General features: G+C 40.8%; 1 protein-coding gene across 3 annotated transcripts in view; it reads left to right on the forward strand.

Annotated features, from left to right (window-relative positions):
• The window catches only part of MEIS1 (Meis homeobox 1), a 110,933-nt gene that overhangs the window by 66,257 nt on the left and 22,930 nt on the right, over window positions 1-21,746 (forward strand). For all 3 annotated transcript variants that reach the window (XM_030447324.1, XM_030447323.1, XM_030447326.1), the window contains exon 9: window positions 20,843-20,919. In XM_030447324.1, coding sequence (XP_030303184.1) covers window positions 20,843-20,919 — 77 coding nt within the window. The remainder of the gene's footprint in view (window positions 1-20,842; window positions 20,920-21,746) is intronic.

Genomic DNA, 21,746 nt, shown 5'->3' on the forward strand with positions numbered 1-21,746 from the left:
TGTATGTAAGTGCCATTGTTAATTTTTTATTGGCACCTCCTAACTCTTGCAGGAGTTTCACAGCACACTGGTGTAAGCTAGTGAGTGACTTAATCAGATCAGGTAAAGTGCCAAAATATGAGGCACCAAACCAGTTGGGCACATATCTGATGAGATGTGTTAATCTTCGGTGTAAGATAAACTGCCTTTCAAAGAGAGTCACATTTGGAAGTGGTACATCACGTTGTGTAAGATGCATTCCCTTGCTCTGGCAGAGAGTTTCCTACTTCTGTCTGCATGAACTTAAACCTTGTTTGAATTAACTGAATCAGTGATATGCTGGTGAACAGCATCTTGTTTGCTGCTCCAGGACAGGCATGAGAAGTGAGTTGGGGCTTTTTTACCCATTTAAAAAGTTTTATTTCCCCTTTAATGTTTTTATCTTCAGCTACACAGGGTCTGCACAGTTTTTCTCGTTGCCCATATTCAAGAATCCCTAATTCCTGGTATTAGCTGGTTACATGTATTAAATGGCCACCAAAATTACTCACAGAAAACTTATCCTGTGGAAGGGAATTTTTTTTGTTGTTGATGGAAAGTTAAGATATTCCATGGACAATGCCATCCTTTCCCCCCAAATGCTCAGCTGAAAATCCAATTTTCAATATATGAACAGAAGTATTGATCAGACTCACCTTTGCACTTTGAGCTCCTCACCCTGTAAGCTGCAGCAGTACAAATATATGTGCAGAGAGAAGGTAAGTAGGCAGAAACGAGTTTAAGTTAATATGTAGTTATCTAATTTACCTCACCTTTTGCATCATTGCCTGATTTAGACCTGTAGTATTTAGTAGAGTACTCGTTTCACTTCAGTGGTGGGCCATCATTTTAATAAAGGCAAGCTCTAGGAGACTAACCACTGCATCTTCTGCTTTATGAACCAGAAACTTCTGCCCAGAAAATTCTTCTCGGACTTTAGGTATAGCATGAAAATTCTTTTCTTGGCTACTAGTTGACCTTTTTTGATCCAACCTGTGCAGCATATGATATTTTGGAAATATGTTTAAAAAAAAAAAAAAAAAGGACATCCCACTGTGTTGCTCTGTACCAATGATGTAAAATGTGAGATAGTCTTTAGTGACACTAAAGTGTCACTTTAGTCATGTGAGTAAAAGCAAGGGTCTGTTCATGACATAAATTTGTTTTCCAAGGGCTTTTTTTGGACATCCTCAGGGAAATGGTAGGACTCTGCCTTAGAAGACTTGCTCTGTTCATTACCTACAGTCAGGACTGAAGTGAAACTCTGCTTCCTAGGAACACCTTAATTCATGTCTACTAAAGCTTTTGAAGTCCTTGGCTGGTATTTTTTGGAAGGTAAATGCCATATGAGATGAATGTGGCTAATTAATAGATTTGTTGGCAGAACTCTTGTTGTTTGCTGAGAACTTTGTGCTGGTCCAAGTGTTGTGCTGTGCTTATGTGGAAATGAGTTTATGAGGAGGAGTTTATCAGTCTTAGATCTTGTCAAAATCTGAGCCTGGATCTGTCAGTGCAGCAGGCTTGTAAGCTTCAGCTGGGGACAATAATTTTGAAGCTGGTAATAACCAGAATTTTAGGGTTCTTACAAATAAAATGCAATTTTAGTAATGTTTTCATAAACAGCAGTAATGGCAGCATTTTAGTAAACAGTGGCATTAGTTGCATCAAAATTGCACCACGTTGGCTTTTAAATTACTCCACCTGTCTGTATGAACAGGGTTTTCAATGTCAAGGCACACAGGCAGCTGCTGCTAATGTTTTTTTTCCCCTCCCTGTGCAGATAATGCTGGCAAATCTACAGCCATCAAGGCTAGATTTCTGATGTAAAATGGTACCTGACCTACTGGCTCTGGTGCTACAAAAGGAGCAGCTTTAATTACTCATGGCTGTGTTTTAGTTTTGTACTTGTTGATGTACAAAATGTCATCTTAGAGCTGCATAACCTGTAGTTCACTTCCACCGGTGATGGTACACTGCCTGCAATTATTTTCAAAATAATTTGTGTTCCTTGGTGGCAGTTTAAAAACCTGCCTCGTTAGCATTCAGCTAATTAGCAGGGGTCTGGCTTTCCAGGTCCCAGTGGCCCCAAGTCCCACTGGTTCCCCTGGAGTCTCCCGTACTGGAGTGAAATAGGATTTGCACTTCCAAATCCCACTCAATTTATTTGTAGGACCATCCCTCCCTGTAACACCCAGGAACCTGTGGGCCAAATTCTGCCCTGGGTCATTCCCCTTTAAAGCCCCGGGAAGCCAGAGGGGTTATTTGGAGGTGAAGTTGGGGCACACTGCCTCATCTCACCAGATATTAATGAAAGGATTCCATGTTGGCTAATAAGGCTGATGCATGGCCTGGTGCCATTTCCCCGGGTTGAGTTTGGGTGGGATGCTGCAGTCACCAGTCTCATGCCGGGCTTTAAAAGGGTTAAAGGCAATAATGGTGCCATTAAAAAATCCAGCTTGCCAATGAGCTATTTTGTGTGAATGGTATAAATATAAGATACACTTGTCTGGCTCATTTGCAAGCATTCTTTTTGACTTCTTTCGCACAACTGGTGTTTTTGTGTTTAATTTAACAAGAAATGAGTAGTAAATGAAAGCTGCTGCCTGAAATCCCACTGTGAGCGTGTTTTGCACTTGGCTCCCCAGTGAAAAGGCAATTTGTGGAATTATGTGATAGAGTAATTAGATGAAGCCGGGGCTTCTGATTGTTGCCATGCTTATGTGGTAAAGGTTTGCTGAGGGAAAAAAAGAAAAAAACCACAGATTATTACCCTGGCAAGTTGGCTCAAAGCTTCTTCATTTATTTGTAAACAGAATATTTAGTGACCGCATAGGAAGTAGCTGTAATCACCAGCTCGTAAAGAAACCACAGCAGAGCTTTTGGATTTTTACAGAGTGCTCATGTAAAATTTAAGCTGGGAGGCAGAATCCCTGTTAATGTAATTAGGATCTAATTTACCACCCTTTGCACACAGATGTAATAATGTCGAGATATTTATTCTATCTTTAAGCACATTACATATACCTCAGTGCAGCAGTTCCTGAACAGAAACAGGTGTGAGCACTTTCCAGATTCATTTTTACACTGTAAACACACAGCGATTTAAAGGGAAATATTTACCAAAAAAAAAAAAAAAAAAAAAAAGGGGGGAAAGAATGTCTGCAAATGAGGCAGTAATGGACAGTTGCCCTTTATGTACTGATGGATTTCTCAATGGTTAAGTAAATTAAAGCAAATGCTAGAAAAATCAATAGGCTTGCAGAGTCTTGGTTGTGCCTCATAGACTTCAGGACAGAATGACAGATGTGGTGCATATGACCCATTTAAGTATTAATGCTTGGGAAATTGCCTCTGCGTGCAAGGTTATAGGCCTAGAAATATTGTTATATTAAATTACAGACAATAATATTTTTAAATATATATGGAATTTATATGTTTCAGTTTAGTTGTTCTTCGGCATTGCATTTGTCCTGGAAGATTAGTTGCACAGTTGTTTCTCTGGAATGGTAAACCAGGTTTAAAAATGTTCAAGCAGTGAATTGTCTTTCCAGGGATGCTGCCAAGCATGTTGCACACTATAGGGCTACAGCAAATGTGTTAAATAAGAGCCATGTAGCCAATGTGTTTACTAGCAAATGTAGCATATAAGTGAGTCTAAATTAAATATCATTAAAGGCAGCTTTCTGAATGGTGAGAAGGCTTGCACGATACATGGGATCACCGTTAAATTGAGTTATTCTGTGTAACCAAACAGAAAGTGGTATAGGAAGTATGTGGTCGAGATGAGCTAAGTAAGGTAACCACCAAGTCAAATCTTTCTCACCATCTTCTGCACGCGCCGTGATTGGAAGGGATGATTCTGCATGAGTGAGACAAGTGAAAACTGACCCCGTGCAGAAGTTCTCCCAAAATAGAGATGTTATGATTAATCCAAGCATGCAGACGAGCTCTAGATGAGGTAGTGTTTACCACTTCTGATATCTGTAATTTCTTGCTGTATTTCCACCAGGGCAGTGGGGGAGTAGACCAAGTTAATTGTCTCTTTGTGGCAACTCTGTCAGGAGGACCATGAAAATAGCTGGGTCCCCTGACTGCGGTGTCAATGGAAGGCAGAGCAGCCTCTTTGCTGTATTTGGCTGTGTATCCTGCCAGTTATCCTGAATTCACCCCAAACGCCTGTTTCTGTGGAAGAAGTGGCGGATGCATTTTATATACAACTCCTGTGTTTAATATTAAAGGGAGCTTGAGACTTTCACAATAACATTCCTGTTACTTGCTGAAGACCTTACATGAAAAGTGTTGCTTTGTTCCTTTCAAACGTTAATTCTCCCATTTTACTGATATATGTTTAACAGATATTTTTTCCATTCTGTTTTTTATTTGTTTCTTGATCATCTTTGACATTCGAAATTTGGGTGCCACTGTTGCCTTTCTATATCCTTTCTTGGTTTTCCTTTTCCCTAAAGCACGAAACTCACCAAGGAATATAACAAAGCATCCCTACAGGGTATAAGAGCTGCACAGAGCTACTGGGAGAGCCAGCAAAACAATGACATTGCAGAAGGGCAGATTATTACTTTTGGGCCCGTTGAGGATGTATTTGTGTATTGAGCCTGCATGAGAGCGGGTGGTGCTGAAGGCTGTCAGGCTGGGGCTGAGTGATGACAGACCCTTGTCATTTGACTGCATCCAGCTTTATTGCTATGGTGACAATATGTGGCGACGAAAGTTGCTGCTGAGGGTCGGACAGCATCCTCCATGGTTGCTGTAGCCAGCAGCATCTTTGCTGCAGCGTGTTCAAGCTGCTGATGGCCTCGGTGTCAGAGCAGCAGCAAATCTCCAGTGACAGAAACTTGGTACAGGTTTTCAGGTACACGGGGAGATCACTTGTGGTACTGTCGCCAGCCTTGGCAACTTCTTGCATCAATAACACGAGATTGTCCTTACCTGTTTTAGTCATTTTTGTGTGCCTCGTGGTGGATTTCCTTGATTTACTTTGTGTGATACACAAGATGGGATATATTCTGTTTCTACATCCTGGTGCTTACCTACATGGTGGCACGGGATGGACGTGGTCTTCCTCCTGCTGCACGTAAAGCAAACATATTAATCAGTGTTTAGGCGATGTCCGCTTTCGTTAAATACACGTATGAGGGGCCCTGGTGAACGGGCTCTTTTGTTCCCAGCCAAACCAGAAGGGATCAAAGGTCAGCGGGAACCCAGAAGCCATCAGTCAGGGCGGGTTTTGCTGGATCTCCGGGTTGTCAGCTCTGTAGTCACCCTTGGCAACCTGGGCGGCCGCCTGCTTGCATTCCCAACCTCCTGGCGCAGAAGCAGAGCATCCGCTCCCCCAGTCGCTGTAAAAAGATGCTGACATACAGTCGGCATTTGAAACACAGCATGAGTATTGCCATGCACCTCTTTGTTATCAAAGTCATTTGAGAGGGAGATTAGAGAAAAGATACTTCAACTTTGTACCGAGCGTTTTGCAGCATTCATATTTAAAATGCATTTCAAGGCTGCAAATTCATTCTCGGTTTATTGGCAAATGGCAGCTCAAAGGAAGCAGCAACATGCTGCTGTAACGTGCTTCTACACTTCTGAATATAAAAGTTCACTTTTAAAAAAACTTCTGGCATGGCATTTATTTCCTTTGAGCAGATCGATTTATTTTTTCCTCCTCTCCCTGTGATGTTAGAGTACAATTGGTAGTAATCAGTTTATCCCTATTAGAAGCTGAGGTGAAAGGCATAGTTGCTGAGTCAATTCACTCCATTTACTTACCCTATTGAGCCTTAATGTGTCTCAATCCCCACCCCTTACAGTGAAAACATCATCAATTATAGGGCTGACAAGATCCTAAGACTCAGTGTCAGTTGCTCCTTGGGGTTATTCCTCTTGCACCAGGAAAACTGACACTCAAAAACATCCATCGCTTACCCCTACCTAAAATCATGGAGAAAATGGGGTGAATTTTCAAAGGAGAAAAAAAGGGGGAACACTAGTTAGAATATGTCAGAGACAACTTTGGGCTCATACAACTGGGGAAATAGATTCGTCAGCTGATGTGCAGACTTCCCACAGTGGTTTAATATTGCTGCTGAGACTGGAAGAGGCTCAGTTATCCTTCACCCAGATACCTTACTGTGATGCTTCTCATGGCCTCACCTGCAAGAATTTTTCTATTTTGACACACATGCTGGAAAAGCAGCTTGGATGCTGGTAAAGCAGCTTCAGTGCTGCTGCTGCAGAGGTGTGCTAGGTGTCCAACACCTTTGTCAGCTCTTCAGGGTGAAATACATTTCAAAGACTTCTCAGTTTGCTCCAGTTTGCTCCCATGTTATGTGTATTTGTTCCCTCTTTTGAATCCTCTCTGGTGGGAAATATTGCAATGCAAGATCTTAGTTTCTCCAAAACCTCTAGAAAGACAAAAGCTTGAAATAAAATGTGCTTTATTACCATAACCTCCCCTCACAACAAATTAAAGTATAAATGCCCAGCCAGCCAGTCAAATCCAAACATCAAAGCCTCAAAATTTGGGATTATTTAAATTTTAAAAGTTATATTGGGGAAAAAAAAAAAAGATCTCTGCTTCCCTTTGTCCTAAAATATAAAGCAATCATGGTAAGTCAGGAGAAATTCCCTTAGCCATACACCTGGCTTGTTTTTACACCCGGTGCTGTGGTTAGATGGTTGTCTAAATAAACAGAGATTAGATAGAGGGCTTTATCTCAAAGCTGGCACTGGTTATCACATTGCTTCCTCCCACTCCCTCCCTCCGATTGTGAGTTGTATAAGAAGACTTAGCAAGCATAACTTAGAGCCGATAACCTTTGAATGTTAGTTCAAGGAAGCTGTGCCATAGTAACAGAAAAAAAAGAAAAAAAATCATGCAAACTCCATTGCAACCTATTGAGAGAAGCAGTAATTTGACCATAATGCTGATTTAAAAGAAGAAATACCTGGTAGGCTTTTTGTTCTGAGAGCCCTATTTGAATTTGACCTGATCAAAAATTTTAATATTTAAACAGTAGTAAAAGACGCCAGGAATGAACCCATGTTTGTTCTTCAAATCATCTCTTTACTGTGGGTCTTATTTTAAACTTGCTTTAACAAAGGGAAGCAGTAATGTTTTATGTGGATGAATTGCTCCAACTCTACTTTTGGGGGTTGAATTGCTCTTGACCCAGCCTTGGATAAGCCAGTGTTGGCATTTGTGTTTGATGGTGAATTATATGTATATACCCTAGCCTGGGACATAAAATGAGGCTTTGAGGTAATAGGTGGCTTATGGTCCTCAAAAGCAAAAAAGCACATGGTTGTGCACCGGCATGAAATCAAAATACCTCTTTTCTGAGTGTATCTTGGTGTGCTGATGGGGAACATACAACATGTGAAGAGGAGGAGAAAGGTCTTTGGGGTCCTCATAACATGCCTTTGCCAAAAATAAAACCCCCACAACCAGAGAGAGGAAGGAGGGGGAAGTCGCCCGTGCGCTACCGCAAGGCAATGTCATCACGATGTTGGGAAGTCAACTCACAGTGAGCGGGTGAGCGCGGGCATCTCTGCCCTTGTCGTTCGGATTACCGCCGTGCCACGCGCCCAGTTACACAATGTGTAAAGGCGAGGGTTATTTCTAGGACAGATAATTGAACATTAATACTCGTTGACGTTGTCGTAGGAATGATATGTCAAGCTGACAGGGCCTGTGTGCTTACATCTGCTGATCGGCCGCAGACGAAGGGGATGTTTGGCAGATCAGACCTGGGGCTTCGCCACTGCCGAGCCAGGAATGATACAGCCACTAAGCATGAGCTGCCATCTTGGGCTACCCTTCCCTAAAATAGTGGTTGGGACACTGCTTTTCGGGGTGGAAGGCATAGTTTGAAAAACTGCATAGACCCCCATACATGCATGCACACCTCTGCATGCATGAAGATGTGTATGCTTTTATAAAAAACACATTATGGAAGAGCATCCTTCATTCTGCGTATGCATGGGTGCTGCCGTTGACTGAAACAACTGTTTCCAATCTACTAACGTAAAAATAAAAGGAAGTGGAGTATATGTGAACTTCTTTAGAAGGACTGAGAGCATGATCAAATTTGATGAGGTGTTTCTGATTACTTCTGTTTCAGGAATTAGCTGGCATAAAAGAGGTAGCAAAATTAGCTTTTTTTTTCTAGCATCTTTTCTTTGTATCTCTTCTTTGGTATGTTAACAGATCTTTCAAGACAGTGTGCTACAGATAAAGTGGCTACATTGCAATCACCCCTGTCCCCTCTCAGCCAAAATCTCACAAACAATGCCTTTCAATATAATTTTATAACAAGTCTTCAGAGAGTTAATGCCTTCGTCACAGTATTTTTGCAGTCAGACTTCCCTGCACAAGTAACTGCAGAGAAACAAGAAGCAGACGGAAAACAATTACAGAGGCCTCTGACACCAGAGTCAATTCTACTTTCTTAAAATAGGGCTAAACATCATGTTTGTAATGTCTCACGTATAGTTTGGCTCTGCATAAAATCCTATAAAATAGGGCCCTTGAGAGCATCCATTATCACATTTTGGTTAACATCACAGATTTTAAAAATCCCAGTTGCATTGAAGCCATGAAATAAAGCTTTCATCTGTAAAGATCTAGTTTCTCTTTGTTATTAAAATAAATGAAGCCATTAAACAAAATATATGCATATAATAGTCAAGTTCATAATTTTGTATCATCAAAATGCTGAATTAAACTTTTTTTTTTTTTAATTGGAGTAGTCATCGTAAAAGAGTTCGTGCATAGAACAAGATCAAATATGCCTGGTCTGTCTTTCCTACTTTATGACTTGTCAGTTGTGACATTTTTGTGGTCTCTAGCTACTTTCGCTTAGATATTTCCAAAAGAAATGTGGAGTTTTGTTCAGAAAGGAGGGGGAAGCAGAGGTGGATTTTGAACTTGATATTGAGAAAATTGATTATATGTTATTATCCTTGTGAATTATTAATGGCCATCGCATAAATGTGCTGAAAGCAATGTGCCATCTCAACACTTTTGCTTCCAAATACATAGATTGTCTCTTTTATGGCAGTATCTGTGGAGTCATCCACACGTGTGTGGTGTCCTCAGACCCTGAGGCGGGCCAGGCAGGAGATGATGGAAGGGTTGCTTGGGCTGGGGATGCCGTGGACTCTGGCTTCTTGCAGCTGGCTGTCTTTGGATTTTAGAAAAGCCCCTTCTAAAAACCCCTGTCCTGGCCTTATCCATCCATCTATCCATCCTGTAGAGGACATAAACCTAGAATCCTGCCTTACAAAGGTGAGTCCGTATTCTTTAGACATTCCAGGCTTTGGCCAAGTTAACTGCAGCAAAGTTATCATTTGTTGTCATTTGTTCTCCCAGCGTCAGCCAACACTTGAGCCTTGGAAATGCACATGAATACTCCCAGTTAAAGACAAAGTGCAGTCTTACGAATCCACCAGGACAGAAGATACAGTTGGGTTTTTAGAGATGTTTGAAAGCCAGGCAAAACTGGTGCAGAGTTGTATTGACTTTGAGGGAAAAGGGTTATTTTTTATGGGGAAGCCCTCTCAGTCTGAGCAGATTTACAGGAGAGAAGACTCACATCCTGGAGACCGTCCAAGCCTTTTTAATGAGGTTTTTATAAGGACAGGAATCAATACACAATGAACTTGTGGGCAAATGCATGTTGATTTAGGGTTGAATCTGGAGATATGGAGGAGAATTGTGATGCACTTTTTCCCTGCTCTCAGGAGATGTAAATCACACTATTTTTGGTGCACGTCCTTGCACATATAAATATCATCCTGGGAATGAATGTCTGTTTTATTCTTAAATTCATTTGCATTGTCAGCTGTGTTTCTTTGCTAAGTAGGGTAAATAATTAATTAGAGCAGCTGTTTTCTTTTGGAGACTTCTTCATTCATCTCTTGGAGTTAAATTTTAGCCCCGGCTGGTCAGAAAGTCTGTATTTCTGCAGAGGTCCACACCCTGAAGCTGGTCAAAGGGATTTTGCATGCTAAGTGGGTGTGGATTAATTCTCTAGTCACAAAGCAGAATTGCTTAGTCAAGTTTACTGAGTTAAAACTTGGCATTATTATTTGTATATACTTACTAAACTTGGGCTATTTTAGCAGAGGGGAACTCATTAGAGCCAAGGAAGGGAGGAGGTAATTTATGAAGGATTCTCACTTTAAAAGTAAAAATAATCTAGAGTGAATTTACATGGATGGATAAAACAAGAGCACCTGAAACAGCTTACTGGGTGTTGGGAAGTGAAGCCCAGCTCTAGCTCAGGTAAATTGCATTTGAATTTCAACCTCAGATGTGTACATGCTCCTCTTTGGCAGATATTGAATTGATAATGCCTGTGTGTTAAAGAATTCTGATTGTTTCTTTTGCCACCTTCGCAGCTTATGAAAATGCAAGTAGACCTGCCTAATGAATATTAATAAGAGTGATGGCTGTATAACATGCAAGCCTGTGGCTCTTAGGAGCTTGGATGGGGTTAGCTGGAGGATTGTTGTGGCTGGGAATTTACATGTTTTTTAAGAATAAACTTCCTGAATGCTTTCCTTTAAAAGCTAATGTTTACTAACAGTGACAAGTTCATCTGTGCATGGATTTTTTCCTCCCCTTTTCCTCTCTAGATATATATAGAGATGAATACTACAGATGAGATTACCATATTTCTTAAAGCAAGGCAGTTTATTAGATGAGGAGAGAGAGAGGGCCCATGTCTTCAACCTACCTTCAGTCCAGAGTTAATTATATCAATAGCAATGGTTTATTTTATTTTCTTGTTTACTTTTGCTTTTTCCCACACCCCATTCTCCCAGGCAGCTGTTAGCAGGACAGGGAAATGATACTGATGAATTCTGGATCTCCAAACATCCTGCCAGGCTTTAAAGTATGTTTCATGCAGTTAGTTAATAGCGTGGCTTGCTAGGCCCATCGATGCAGACCTCACACACGGCAGTATAACAGGAGGGAGATGATGTTGTGGGGTGGCTGGAGGAAGGGAGGGCTCCGAAGACCCAGCTCTTCTACTGGAGCCACACAGGAAGGCACTGCCACCTTGTCAGAACTCCCATGGAAGCCAACGTGGTGGCTGTGTTGCTGCCAGAGCAATCTACTCTAGACTTCCATTTACTCACTTCTAAAAATCCGCATTGCCAACCTTTTTGCCTCTGTCACAGGTCCCATTTGATCCACTCTTCTTCTCCCGGACCCCACTCCCAAAGGCTGCTAATTATTCAAAGAAAAAAAAAAAAAAAGGGCACCTTTTTAATAACTTCTCTGCTTCCTGAAGAGACAGCTTGAAAAAGGAGGACTTGAGTGGTTCCAAAATCTAAGGCCAAATGACATCAGATGGATGTTTATTTATTATTTAAAAAAAAACCCTATCTTGATAGTTGGGAGCTGTGCCTGGCTTTGGTGTTGCTGTGTGGGCTGAAGTTGTTTTTTTGCAGAGTAGTGTTTTAGGGCATTTCCCAGTTCTTGCAAAGGGTGCATCAGTGAGAGGAGGGTTTGCACGTGTTCCAGGTGTGGAGATACTCTCGAAGGGTTTCAGGAAGACTCAATGAGGAGAATTTGATCAAAATTCAGAGATTAATATGCTCCTGCATTGGCATTGCTGCCAAACATACAGTAAGACCTATTCTGCATTCACTTTAGAAATAAACTTTTTCTTTCTAAACCTTCCAAGTATGAGGAAAGCCCCAGACTTTCAAAAGACAAACATGTTGATGCAGCACATTTCCCCTTTTGCAAAAGGCCTTTTCTTTCCTTTCCCTTGTCATGACAAAAAGGCTTAATTTTTTTTTTTTTTTTTTTTTTTTAAAGCCAATATAAGGGGAAAGGGAAGAGGGGGAGAGTCATTAAAATGCAGTTCTTTCAATTACGTCCCGTTATTTGTCATCTTTATTGCTTTTCTATAGTTTTCATTGCACCTTTAATAGTACGCCTGGTCAGGAAAGGTGAGCTGGAATGTGAACACACTTGGCTGCCGCCATCAGTGCCTACGAGCTGTGCTCGAATCCCCATCCCTGTAGATTTTAATGTCCCTGCAGACTGCTGGCAGCCTGCTTCCAGCTGTGGCAGGCATGATGCAGTGAATTGCTTTTGAATGTTCTTTACTCAAATAGGCAGTAATTACAAGCTTAAAGAGGTTTAGTGGTCCAGTAAACTACATAATCACCCCTGAATTAGCCTGGGCTCATCAGTTGCAGTCCAGCAACCTCAAGACTGCTGTTTGTATGCAGGCTTTATCACGTAGCAACCTGAGCAGCAGGTGTGGAACAGCAAGAATCCCCCATAAACACAACTGTCTACTGGGGACAATGATCTCTAATGAGATGAGGCTACAGCATCACTGTAATTTAAGTGGGAAAATTAGCACCAGAGAATTCGTACTACTTCCAAGAGTCTGCTTCTTGGGAGAATGGTGGTGCTTTGCTGTCTTGTATTTTTATTTTTTTTTCTTTTCCCTCCTTCCCTCCTCTTTTTTTTTTTTTTTTTTTTTTTTTTTTTTTTTTTTTTTTTTTTTTTTTCTCCTGGATCTTTAAATGCATCCTTTTTTTATGAACAACACGTTGTGGTTTTTGCTTATAACTTGAGTGGGCTTTATTCTTTTACAAGGATATGTTGTGAATATTTAATGGTGAACGGGGCATCTGTTCAAGGACTTTCCATGCCAACACAGTGGTGTTGCAAAATAGCAGCTTTATCTTTTCATTTCCTTTCTCGGTGGTGGTTTTGGGTTTTTTTCCAAATAGAAAATGTTTGAATGTGAAAGCCCCCTTGTCTTGGTGTTGAAGGTTGGCACCTCGACATGGTGGTAGCCTTGAACTCTCTTTGTGTGACTGCTTGGTCCCTCCCTGAAAAAAGGTGGCCGAGCTCATGGCAAATTGCTTGGTGGCTGCTCCCATTGGTGCTGTCACCCTAGGAAACCTGTCTAAATCCTAAAGCCATCCTAAAGCCTGTGGTTGGTATGAGGAACCTGGCTGAATACAGCAGCCCTCCATTTCCCTCCCCACTCTGGTGTGTAGGGTTGGGGAGACGGGCATAGGGGAGCATTTTTATCCCTGACTTACAGAGGGAGCTCCTGATGTACCAAAGGCAGCCTGAGAAAGAGAGCAGAAAGCACAAATAAAAGCTTTCGGCTTAGCTCTGTGGGATTACATCTGCCAGAGCTGGCATTTCCCAGAGATTGCAGAGTTATTTCTGAGCCCACCTGTTTAGAAAGTCATTTGAGGTAGATAAGGACGGTGACTTATTGCTGAGAAAAGGCTTCTGGTTAGGAGATATTTACCTGAGCTAATCTGTCTTAGGCCAGCTCTAAAAACAACAGCAGTGCTTTTATGGAGTTATCAGGTAGTCAGGATTTCCTTTAGTGTGCTGGGGACAGGGGTATTTTTTCCTCCTTCCCAAAAGACACTCACCTAGGAAAGGCTGGGGTTCACCTTCCTGCCTTCCCGCAGCCTCCTGATAAAAGCTCTGGCTTAACTGAAAAGCCAAGTTTCAAGGATGTGAATTTTAGCTCTAAAAAGGTTGGAAGTTGGATGATGCATTTCCTCAGTTCCTTCAGTGTCACTTGGATGTCATATTTCATTGTTTTCGGATGTGTGCTGTGCTGGAGAGAGTTTTGCTGATCTTTTGGATGCAATTTTTCTTTTCATTACATTATTTTTAGGCTGTGATAGAGAAAAAAAAAAAAAAAGAAAAAAAAAAAAGGTAAAGCAAAAACAAGCCAGAGGATGGGAAAGCACGTTGCCCAGGTCATGTGAGCACAAATAATCTTGATGCTAGAGCAAAAAAAATCACTTACTAAGTGATGTAAGAGTAGTTAACGTGTGCGTGCAAGCACTGCATGTGTGTTTCAGTGTGCACGTACATACAGGCACTAAAGGAATGTTTAACACAGGGAAAGCTCTGCTCAATTACCCGGGTATGGTGTGGGAGTGTCTGCATAGACACTGAAGGCTGGTGGGAGCCAGAGTAAGCTCCAAACACTGAGGTCTATCAGAGTGTCTCCAAAAGGAAATAGCAGAAGAGCCAGAGCTCGGACTAGCTAAAGCTCAACTGGAAAAGGCAGTGGGTAATAATGTATGGTATGGAAGGAATAATATTGTAGCAGCCAGGGGATGGATTAGATGAGTTAAAAGGTTTTTCCATTTTCTGACTTTTGTAATATCCTGTGCAAGGGATGATCTGAACTTCTTTCTTTTAATGAGTGCTTGCTTTATGAATAATTTGATGAGGCCACCAGAGAAGTATTGGCAGCACATCCCAAGCCATACCATGTCTCTCCATCAGCCTTGGAAAGAATATTTATGTTAGTGAGTGCCAAAACTTGTTCACAGACAACTCTTGCAAGAAAATTATTTACAAAAGGGCAAATGGGAAAAAAGGAGAAGCGCAGAGCACTTTTTTTTTTCCCCCTCTGGCATGACTCCTTCATTACAAAGTGTCACTGTTGCCAGTACCTCTTTCCCACTCTTGTAAGCCCTGGCAGATAAAATGTCTCTTCCACCCCCCTCCCTGCAAAACCAACCCAACCCCTGCTGAATCAGGTTGCACTGTGAACACGTGTTCAGATTTTTAAAACTTTGGGGTTATTGGCTCTGTATTTTACACACTGTGTTTGTTTGTCTTAGGAGAGTCAGACTCTGCCTCCTTTCCTCACCTTTTAACTTTTTGGCAGGGTTGCCAAAGCAGCCTGCAAACCCTTTCATAAGGACAGCAATGGGCAGTGTCTCAGGGCCCTGTCTCATAGGAATGGTCTGACGCAGAAGTTGAGTGGCAGCACGTGGCCTTGCTGTAGCGATACAGGGCTGCAGCATCTTGTCATGTGGCATATTTTGATGCTTTTTTAACTTTACAAGACTGAGCACGCCTGTTGATTCTGCCTTCATAGTTTGCAGTTCAAGAACTCGGGCAGCACCAGAATTTATTAACAGTAATGCTGTGAAAAAAAAATCCTACTGTAGGGATATTAAACTATTATAATAAGTTGAGGAAATATTTTCTTTAGTAAGAGGAATAGGCTGGCTTTGTCTGCAGTACGACCGTGTCACAAGGACGGCATTTTCTTGCTGTGCTGAAAAAGCAACGAGGAGTTTTAAATGCCAAAGCCAGCTCACACTTCAACAGCATTATCAGGCTGACTCACTGCTTTCGGCCAAGGAAAGGGCTGTGCAAACTTTGCACAGGCTTTTTTCTTCCCTGCCTCATAGATGCATTTCTAATAAAACAACTTCCTTCTCAGTGTTTAGTATTTCCTCCGACGTGCAAGCCAGTCCCATGGGATAAACAGGATTGAGTTTGCAGCTTCCGAGTTGATTTTTCTTTCCCGCCTCCCTAGCAGCTCACCTCCACTCGGCAACTTTTTACAGCCTTGCCTGAATATAAAGCAGCTCTCAGGGATGGTCTGTAAACCAATTCACACAGGCTGCAAAATAGGCAAGGGACTCAACGTCTTCTCTTTATCGTTCCCTCTAAATACACTGGTGGCCAATGAGGAAAGCAGGTTGAAATCTTGTGACTTTACAGATAGTGATCCAACTGCTTTTTGGCTACTTTGCCAGTGCAGGAACCCCATTATTCTTTCAGGGGCCAGCATGTGTGAGGATCCAGGACTCAACTGCTATAAATTCAAGCTCTGTTCTTAGACTACACCATGCACTGCTTTTGTAATGCAAATGGAAGGCACAAAGTGTCCCTTTGATAATGTGCAGTCAGGAGACAAAAAAAGCATTCACTGCAACAGTAAAACTAATTCATAAAGCTGAGGGACAATAGGAAAGCATTATGGATATTTTTAAAAAAAATTATTTCTCAGAGATCAACTTGGTCACAAATGTAAACAGTTCAAATGCAAACCAGGAGGAGGTGGGGGAAGCAGGGAGACCCAAAGGACTGTGCCGCTGCCTGAGCTAACCCTGGACAAGTTTAAGGAATGCAAAGATTCAGAGTTCAGCATAAAACTGGTTTGCAGTTTGTCACTGGAGGGCTGAACCTGGGGCTTTCTTCTGGTTGCTGAGTTAGGTGAGCTGGTTTGCTCTTAAGAAACAAGAAAATCATAGTGTTGGGTAGGTTTTTTTTTTTGTTTTTTTTTTTTATGTTGAGGTTAGAAAACCGTTATAAGGCACTTCTGAGAGAACATGTTTTTGGAGGTAATTTTTCTCCATCACCTGCCAGAATTTAGCTCAAGCTCATATTGCCTTCGTGCAGTACACTCAGTGCTGGAGGAGGTAGAGGGGTGGAGGAAGGGGATAAAAGGACTTCTGAAATGGTTCTCCTGGCCTGGTCAGCCAAGTGACAGCACTGCCATAATAAGGGTGACACTAGACAGTTGCCACTACATCCTAATGGTGCAAAATTCAACTTTTGGCTTAGGGATTGCATCTGCCAGTTGTGTCTGCAGCTGTGATGGGACTGGTCAGGAGTGTTGGTGTTAAGGTGGTTTGATGCCACAAGAAATTAATAATTGGAGTGGTGTGAAGGGGCAGCTTTGCCTCCTGTTATCTCAGTAATAAGCTTTGGGCAGTATTATTTTCATCTTTTTCTGCCACCCTGTGTCTGTGACACACCCATTAAGATGCCCTGCTACAGCAGGCAAGGCAGGCAAGGCAGAGAGGGAGAGAGTGTTATCGATACCTGGTTACAGATAAGATAAAGTCTGTCACTATCCTGGCATCCAGCATTTGCAGTTGGGGGTGGAAAATTTGAGAAAAGGCATACGTTTGGGCAAGGGGTGTCATTAGGAGACAAACTTGGATGCTTTCCATCTGTATCTGTACTGGTGACTTTACCCACAGTCTCCTGTAGTCAAAGGTGATTAAAAAAAAAAAAGCCTTCTTGTTTGTTTTGCCAAAAATTATCTCAACTGCATTTAAAAAAGGGCTTTTATTAAGGCTGCTGCTCTCTAAATACCATTCATAAAACAGTGATGAGAGAATATGATGGAAAGTTATATTTTTCTCTGTCACTTTGATTTCTTTGTTACTGCTAAAACGACTGCTCTGACTCATATTTTGCATAGTTATTTTTACCTTTTTAAATGTTCCTTAACTGTTCATATTACCCTGGGCAAATCCCCCAGGGATAATTTTCATTTGCATGCAGACTTTGATGGTGTTATTAAGCAATCACTTTCTGTACTAAGTCATTATTAAAAGTAATACCACAGAGCCTCCAAAACACATTAATGGTGCCAAACAATCCGCATTTCAGCGCTAGATTTATGGGAAGGGAAAAGCACTAGGGCTCATACTGTTCAGTGGATGCTGCTCTGTAGCAGCAGCAGGCGTGTTCAGAAAACACTGGAGTCAGATTCAGAGTCCTTAACTGCTGTCAGCCTTATTCTTTCAAATGCTTTTCTTTTTTTTTTTTTTTCTTTTTTCTTTTTTTTAAACAGCCTGCTAGCTTCCTATTTTTTTCCCCCTTGGATTTGCCCTTTTCCTCTGGCCTTAGTAAGGAACCCTGTCTGCAGTCTTCCAGTATACACAGGCTGGGCTGGTTCTGGGAAGGAGGGGTTGGCCTTCCCATCTGTAATCACCATTTTATGGCTTTCACTCGAGGTGTTAATGCAGATCAAATGGGAAACACTCCAACAAGAGTGTTACAGCTTCTCGCTCTACCCCGCTTATGGTCCCAATCGTTAATTCTGATTATAAGACCTAAAAGTAATTCTGTTTGCTCTCCTAATGCATTGCAGCTCTCCCGGTGGTCCAGCTTCTCTTTTCTCCAATTCCCATCTTGATCAATTGTTTGCAAATAATTAAGCTTTTAAGAGATAATGGTAGGAGCTAATGTACACAACAAAGTAAAGGTCTCAAGTCACTGTTTATTGAGCAGAGTTACAATTTGCTTTGATATCCCAAAGTGATCCAGATTGATAGGTGGACTCGCCAACAGGAATCAGTGTAGTGTTTCTAGAGACACCCTTCAGTGTGTATTTATACATCTATATATTTCATAGAATATCTCAAGTTGGAAGGGACCCACAGGGGTCATGGAGTCCAGCTCCTTGTGGCTACCTAAAACTAAACCATTTGACCAAGAAGTGTGTATACACATATATGTGTATATATATATATGCACAATGTATTTAGATATATTTTATACCTATGCATGCAAATATAATATACATAAATACGCAAATATACATGCACATACCTCTGTGCATGTACCTTTATCCTTTTAAACAACTATTAGAAAGATTTTGGAGAGCACCTGTCATTCTCACAGGGGAAATAATGACCAACAGCAACAGTTTTGACTGAATTTCCTATTCCTTCATAAAATGGCAGTTCTCAGGGTTTCCCCCTTTCTCTCCATTGCAATGTGATGTCTGCCTTTGCCTGTAGCACAGGCCTTCCTAGCCCTGTGGGTGGGAATGCAACAAGGCTTTGAGTGTTTTTATAGCAACCTACCCTGTGGCATGCTGATTCTTTGTCAAGCCATTTTTTTTCTATTATTTTTTTTTAGCCTACAAAGGAACAAGTCGTACAATCCACAGAAGGCTTATATAATAAGGATGCCCAGCATCTAAGATTATTTTAAACTACACCGAATCCTAGTTAAAAATCCTGCCACATTGTGAACCTTTAGCTTAGATGGATTAGCTACATGAAGTTCAGGGCTGTCATGTGATTATGGCAATTACAGATTTATCATGAAATTAAAAGTTTATGCTGTGCTAGGATGAAAAAAAAAAAGAAAAAATCAAATTACCTTAAACTTAACGTAATCTGAGGAATTTGGGGTGTGGGACTTTTAAAGCAATTATTTTTACAGTGACTGTATTATTCTGATGGCTAATTTTATCCAGTCTTGTCAATTTGGAAAAAAGTCCAGAACAATTGAAAATTGCTTAATGAAGACAGAGTTCTCAATTCCAATAGCTAGAGGCTGTCTAGTAATTATTGCTTGCTGCATGAAATTAGACACAGTTTGTTCAATTACTTAAAATTAGATCACATGTAAGGTGGCAACATGAAATAGGAAAAAAAAAAAATTGTCCTCACTTGATAGCAAAGTAATGAAATGGGCAGTAAGCTATAAGGATGAAAATGTTACAAATCATCTCTGTAGGGCTGGTTTTTTTAAGAGAAGCAAAATATTATGTTCAAATAAATGGACCTCAGTCAAGAACAACTATTTTTATTTTATTAACATGTATAAAAGGTGGATAATAAACTTCATGCTATATTTTTGCATGTGTAAAATACAAATTACCCATTAAAAAAGAAAAAGAAGTAAAATTTCTTTCCCTGTGTCTTCCACTTTGCAATTCTGGAGCTATTTCATGTACATGCAGAAAATACAGGGCATGGTTCACAGGTGTGCAGGTTATCTGTGGGTTTACTGTCAAGCAACAGTATTTTTTTAATAATAGGAAGTTGCCCTTCCGTGTTGGGGCAAAGAAAATGTATCTTCTGGAGCTGATGGCCACAGCAGTTGGCTTTGAAATGGACACATTGGGCGAAGGGAAGTTGCTGAAGTTACAAGAAAAATCCCTATTTGGTAAAATGAGGTGGTGCAGGCATGTGACATAGCCATTAGATGTCAGATTATGCAGTTTACAAGAACACATAAAATCTGCTAAATAGTTACAATACCAATAAGATTGGAGAATTTTATGAGGTTTTAAATTCTTATGCTTTACAAGGTTTCAGTTTACATCTCCTGTAATATTATGCCAAAGAATACATCCAAAGAATATGGGAATGTTTCAGGCTGGGGGGGGAAGGGGATGTGTGTATAACAGCAAATATTTGTGAATACTAACTGCTAAATAGGATGTTGGGATAGGTCTAAGCAGTTACAGCAATTTCTCTTTTTGAAATGTTGTTAAATACCTTGCATCTGAGCAGGTCTGAATCCAATGAGTACTGTGACTTGGTGTCCAGATTAGGAGCCAAGCCAGATTCTCAGAAAGGAGGAATTCCTAGGAATTGTTATATTCGCAGTGTTTGGCCATCTCCTTTTGGGACAGTGATGCTTTTACATGGAAGGAAAGGACAGAAATGACCTTGCTTATGTCATTTCCAAATTTCAAACTTGGATGTGGTTTTTGCTCCTGATTTATTAAGCGATCTGTATTCATGCAGAAGCAAATTTTCTGAGAAAGCAATCAAGTTCTCACAAGAAAGTTAACTTATGATTGAGTTTTAACATTATCTTCAATTAAACCAGTATTTATTTTCTGTCTCGTAGGATTAGTGCAGCACAGCTATGTTAATGTCAGGCAAAAATGTGCTGATCACTGACCTTGTGCTGGCCTGTGTTCAAAACCCAGGCGTTTGTTTATGTTCAGGATGCTGATCTTATTTGCAAATTATTTTGGGGCACTGGCAAGGTTTGTCTTCACTATCTCAGAAAACGTCAGAGTGTTTTAGTTTTGCAGAGAAGTGCTTTATTGCATTCTTTATTGTTCTGTGAAATACAAGGGGGGGGGCACGATAAAAAGGTGATTTGACTCTGATCAGTCATTCGAGACATGTGTAAAAACTTTAAGCTAATGCAACAAATATCCTTCTTGAGTATCAAGGTACTGCCAGTATCCTAAGCAGTTATTTCTCCACTTCACTAATCTTTATAATTGGCTTGTCTTTTACTGCCATTAATTAAGTGATGTAGTAGCCCATTAATAATTATAAAAGAGTGACACACCTCAGCATTTTCACCTTTCAATAATAGATGTCATGGCTCTGTGTTCGTTTTGTTTTGGGTTTTTTTTTTAATTTAAAATAGAAAGTAGGCAAAAAGCACATTGTTTTAAATATATATATTTATTTTGGTGTCTTATAGCACCCTTACCCTTCAGAAGAACAGAAAAAGCAGTTGGCACAAGACACAGGGCTCACTATACTTCAAGTGAACAATTGGTAAGTAATTTTCCTTAGTGTTTCTATACAGTTGCTGGCACTTTCTGGCTAATGCTTTGCATTTTTGAGGACACACCTTGCCCTTGTCTGCTCCCCCCCTTCCAGCATTTTATTGATGTGTAAGTGATATAGCCAGTGGTTTCAGTTATGGGAAGTAGGAGGTTTGCTATAGCAGAAAACAAGCACTGTTCATTTTCCCATGTAGCTTTCTCGGTGAGCAATTTTCAAGTATATTCACATTTGGGTAGCAGTACTGCTTCTGGCTGAGGATGTCCTCTTCAAAAGGAAGCCACATCCATTTTGAGGACTTTGGTCTTGGAAGAAGTTGAGATGTTGGGTGAAAAGAACAGTCAATTGGTCCTACTTCCATAGATCATATTGTTATTTTGGGATGCTGTAATGTGTTTTTAAAGGTTGTTAGTGGTTTTGTTCCTTTTGTCTGGCATCCTTCTATCTTTTTCCCAGTTTGTTTAAAAAAAAACAGGTGTTGAAAGTTTGAATAAACTTTGAGGACAGTCTGCTGAAGTCCACTTGCAGCTGAAATATTATGTGGAACAATGTAATTTATTTATTAATTGCAGCCAAGGGTTACTGGAGCCCCTAAATTGTTGTGATACTGCTATGTTTAAAGGAAATCAGGATCCATACTGTTGATGGGGATTTGGGGTTGCTAAATATCTGGGATGTGGTGAAGGCAGCCAACACAAATTACTGATGATTTACGTATAAAAGCCCTTAAAACCCCCTTTGATTTATTACCCATTGCTATTGCTTTGAAATGCAGGTTTCTCCCACTATCCCCGAACAAGTGTGATACCTGAGGTGTA

This window comes from Calypte anna, chromosome 3 (assembly GCF_003957555.1).
Source record: "Calypte anna isolate BGI_N300 chromosome 3, bCalAnn1_v1.p, whole genome shotgun sequence".
Lineage (NCBI taxonomy): Eukaryota > Metazoa > Chordata > Aves > Apodiformes > Trochilidae > Calypte > Calypte anna.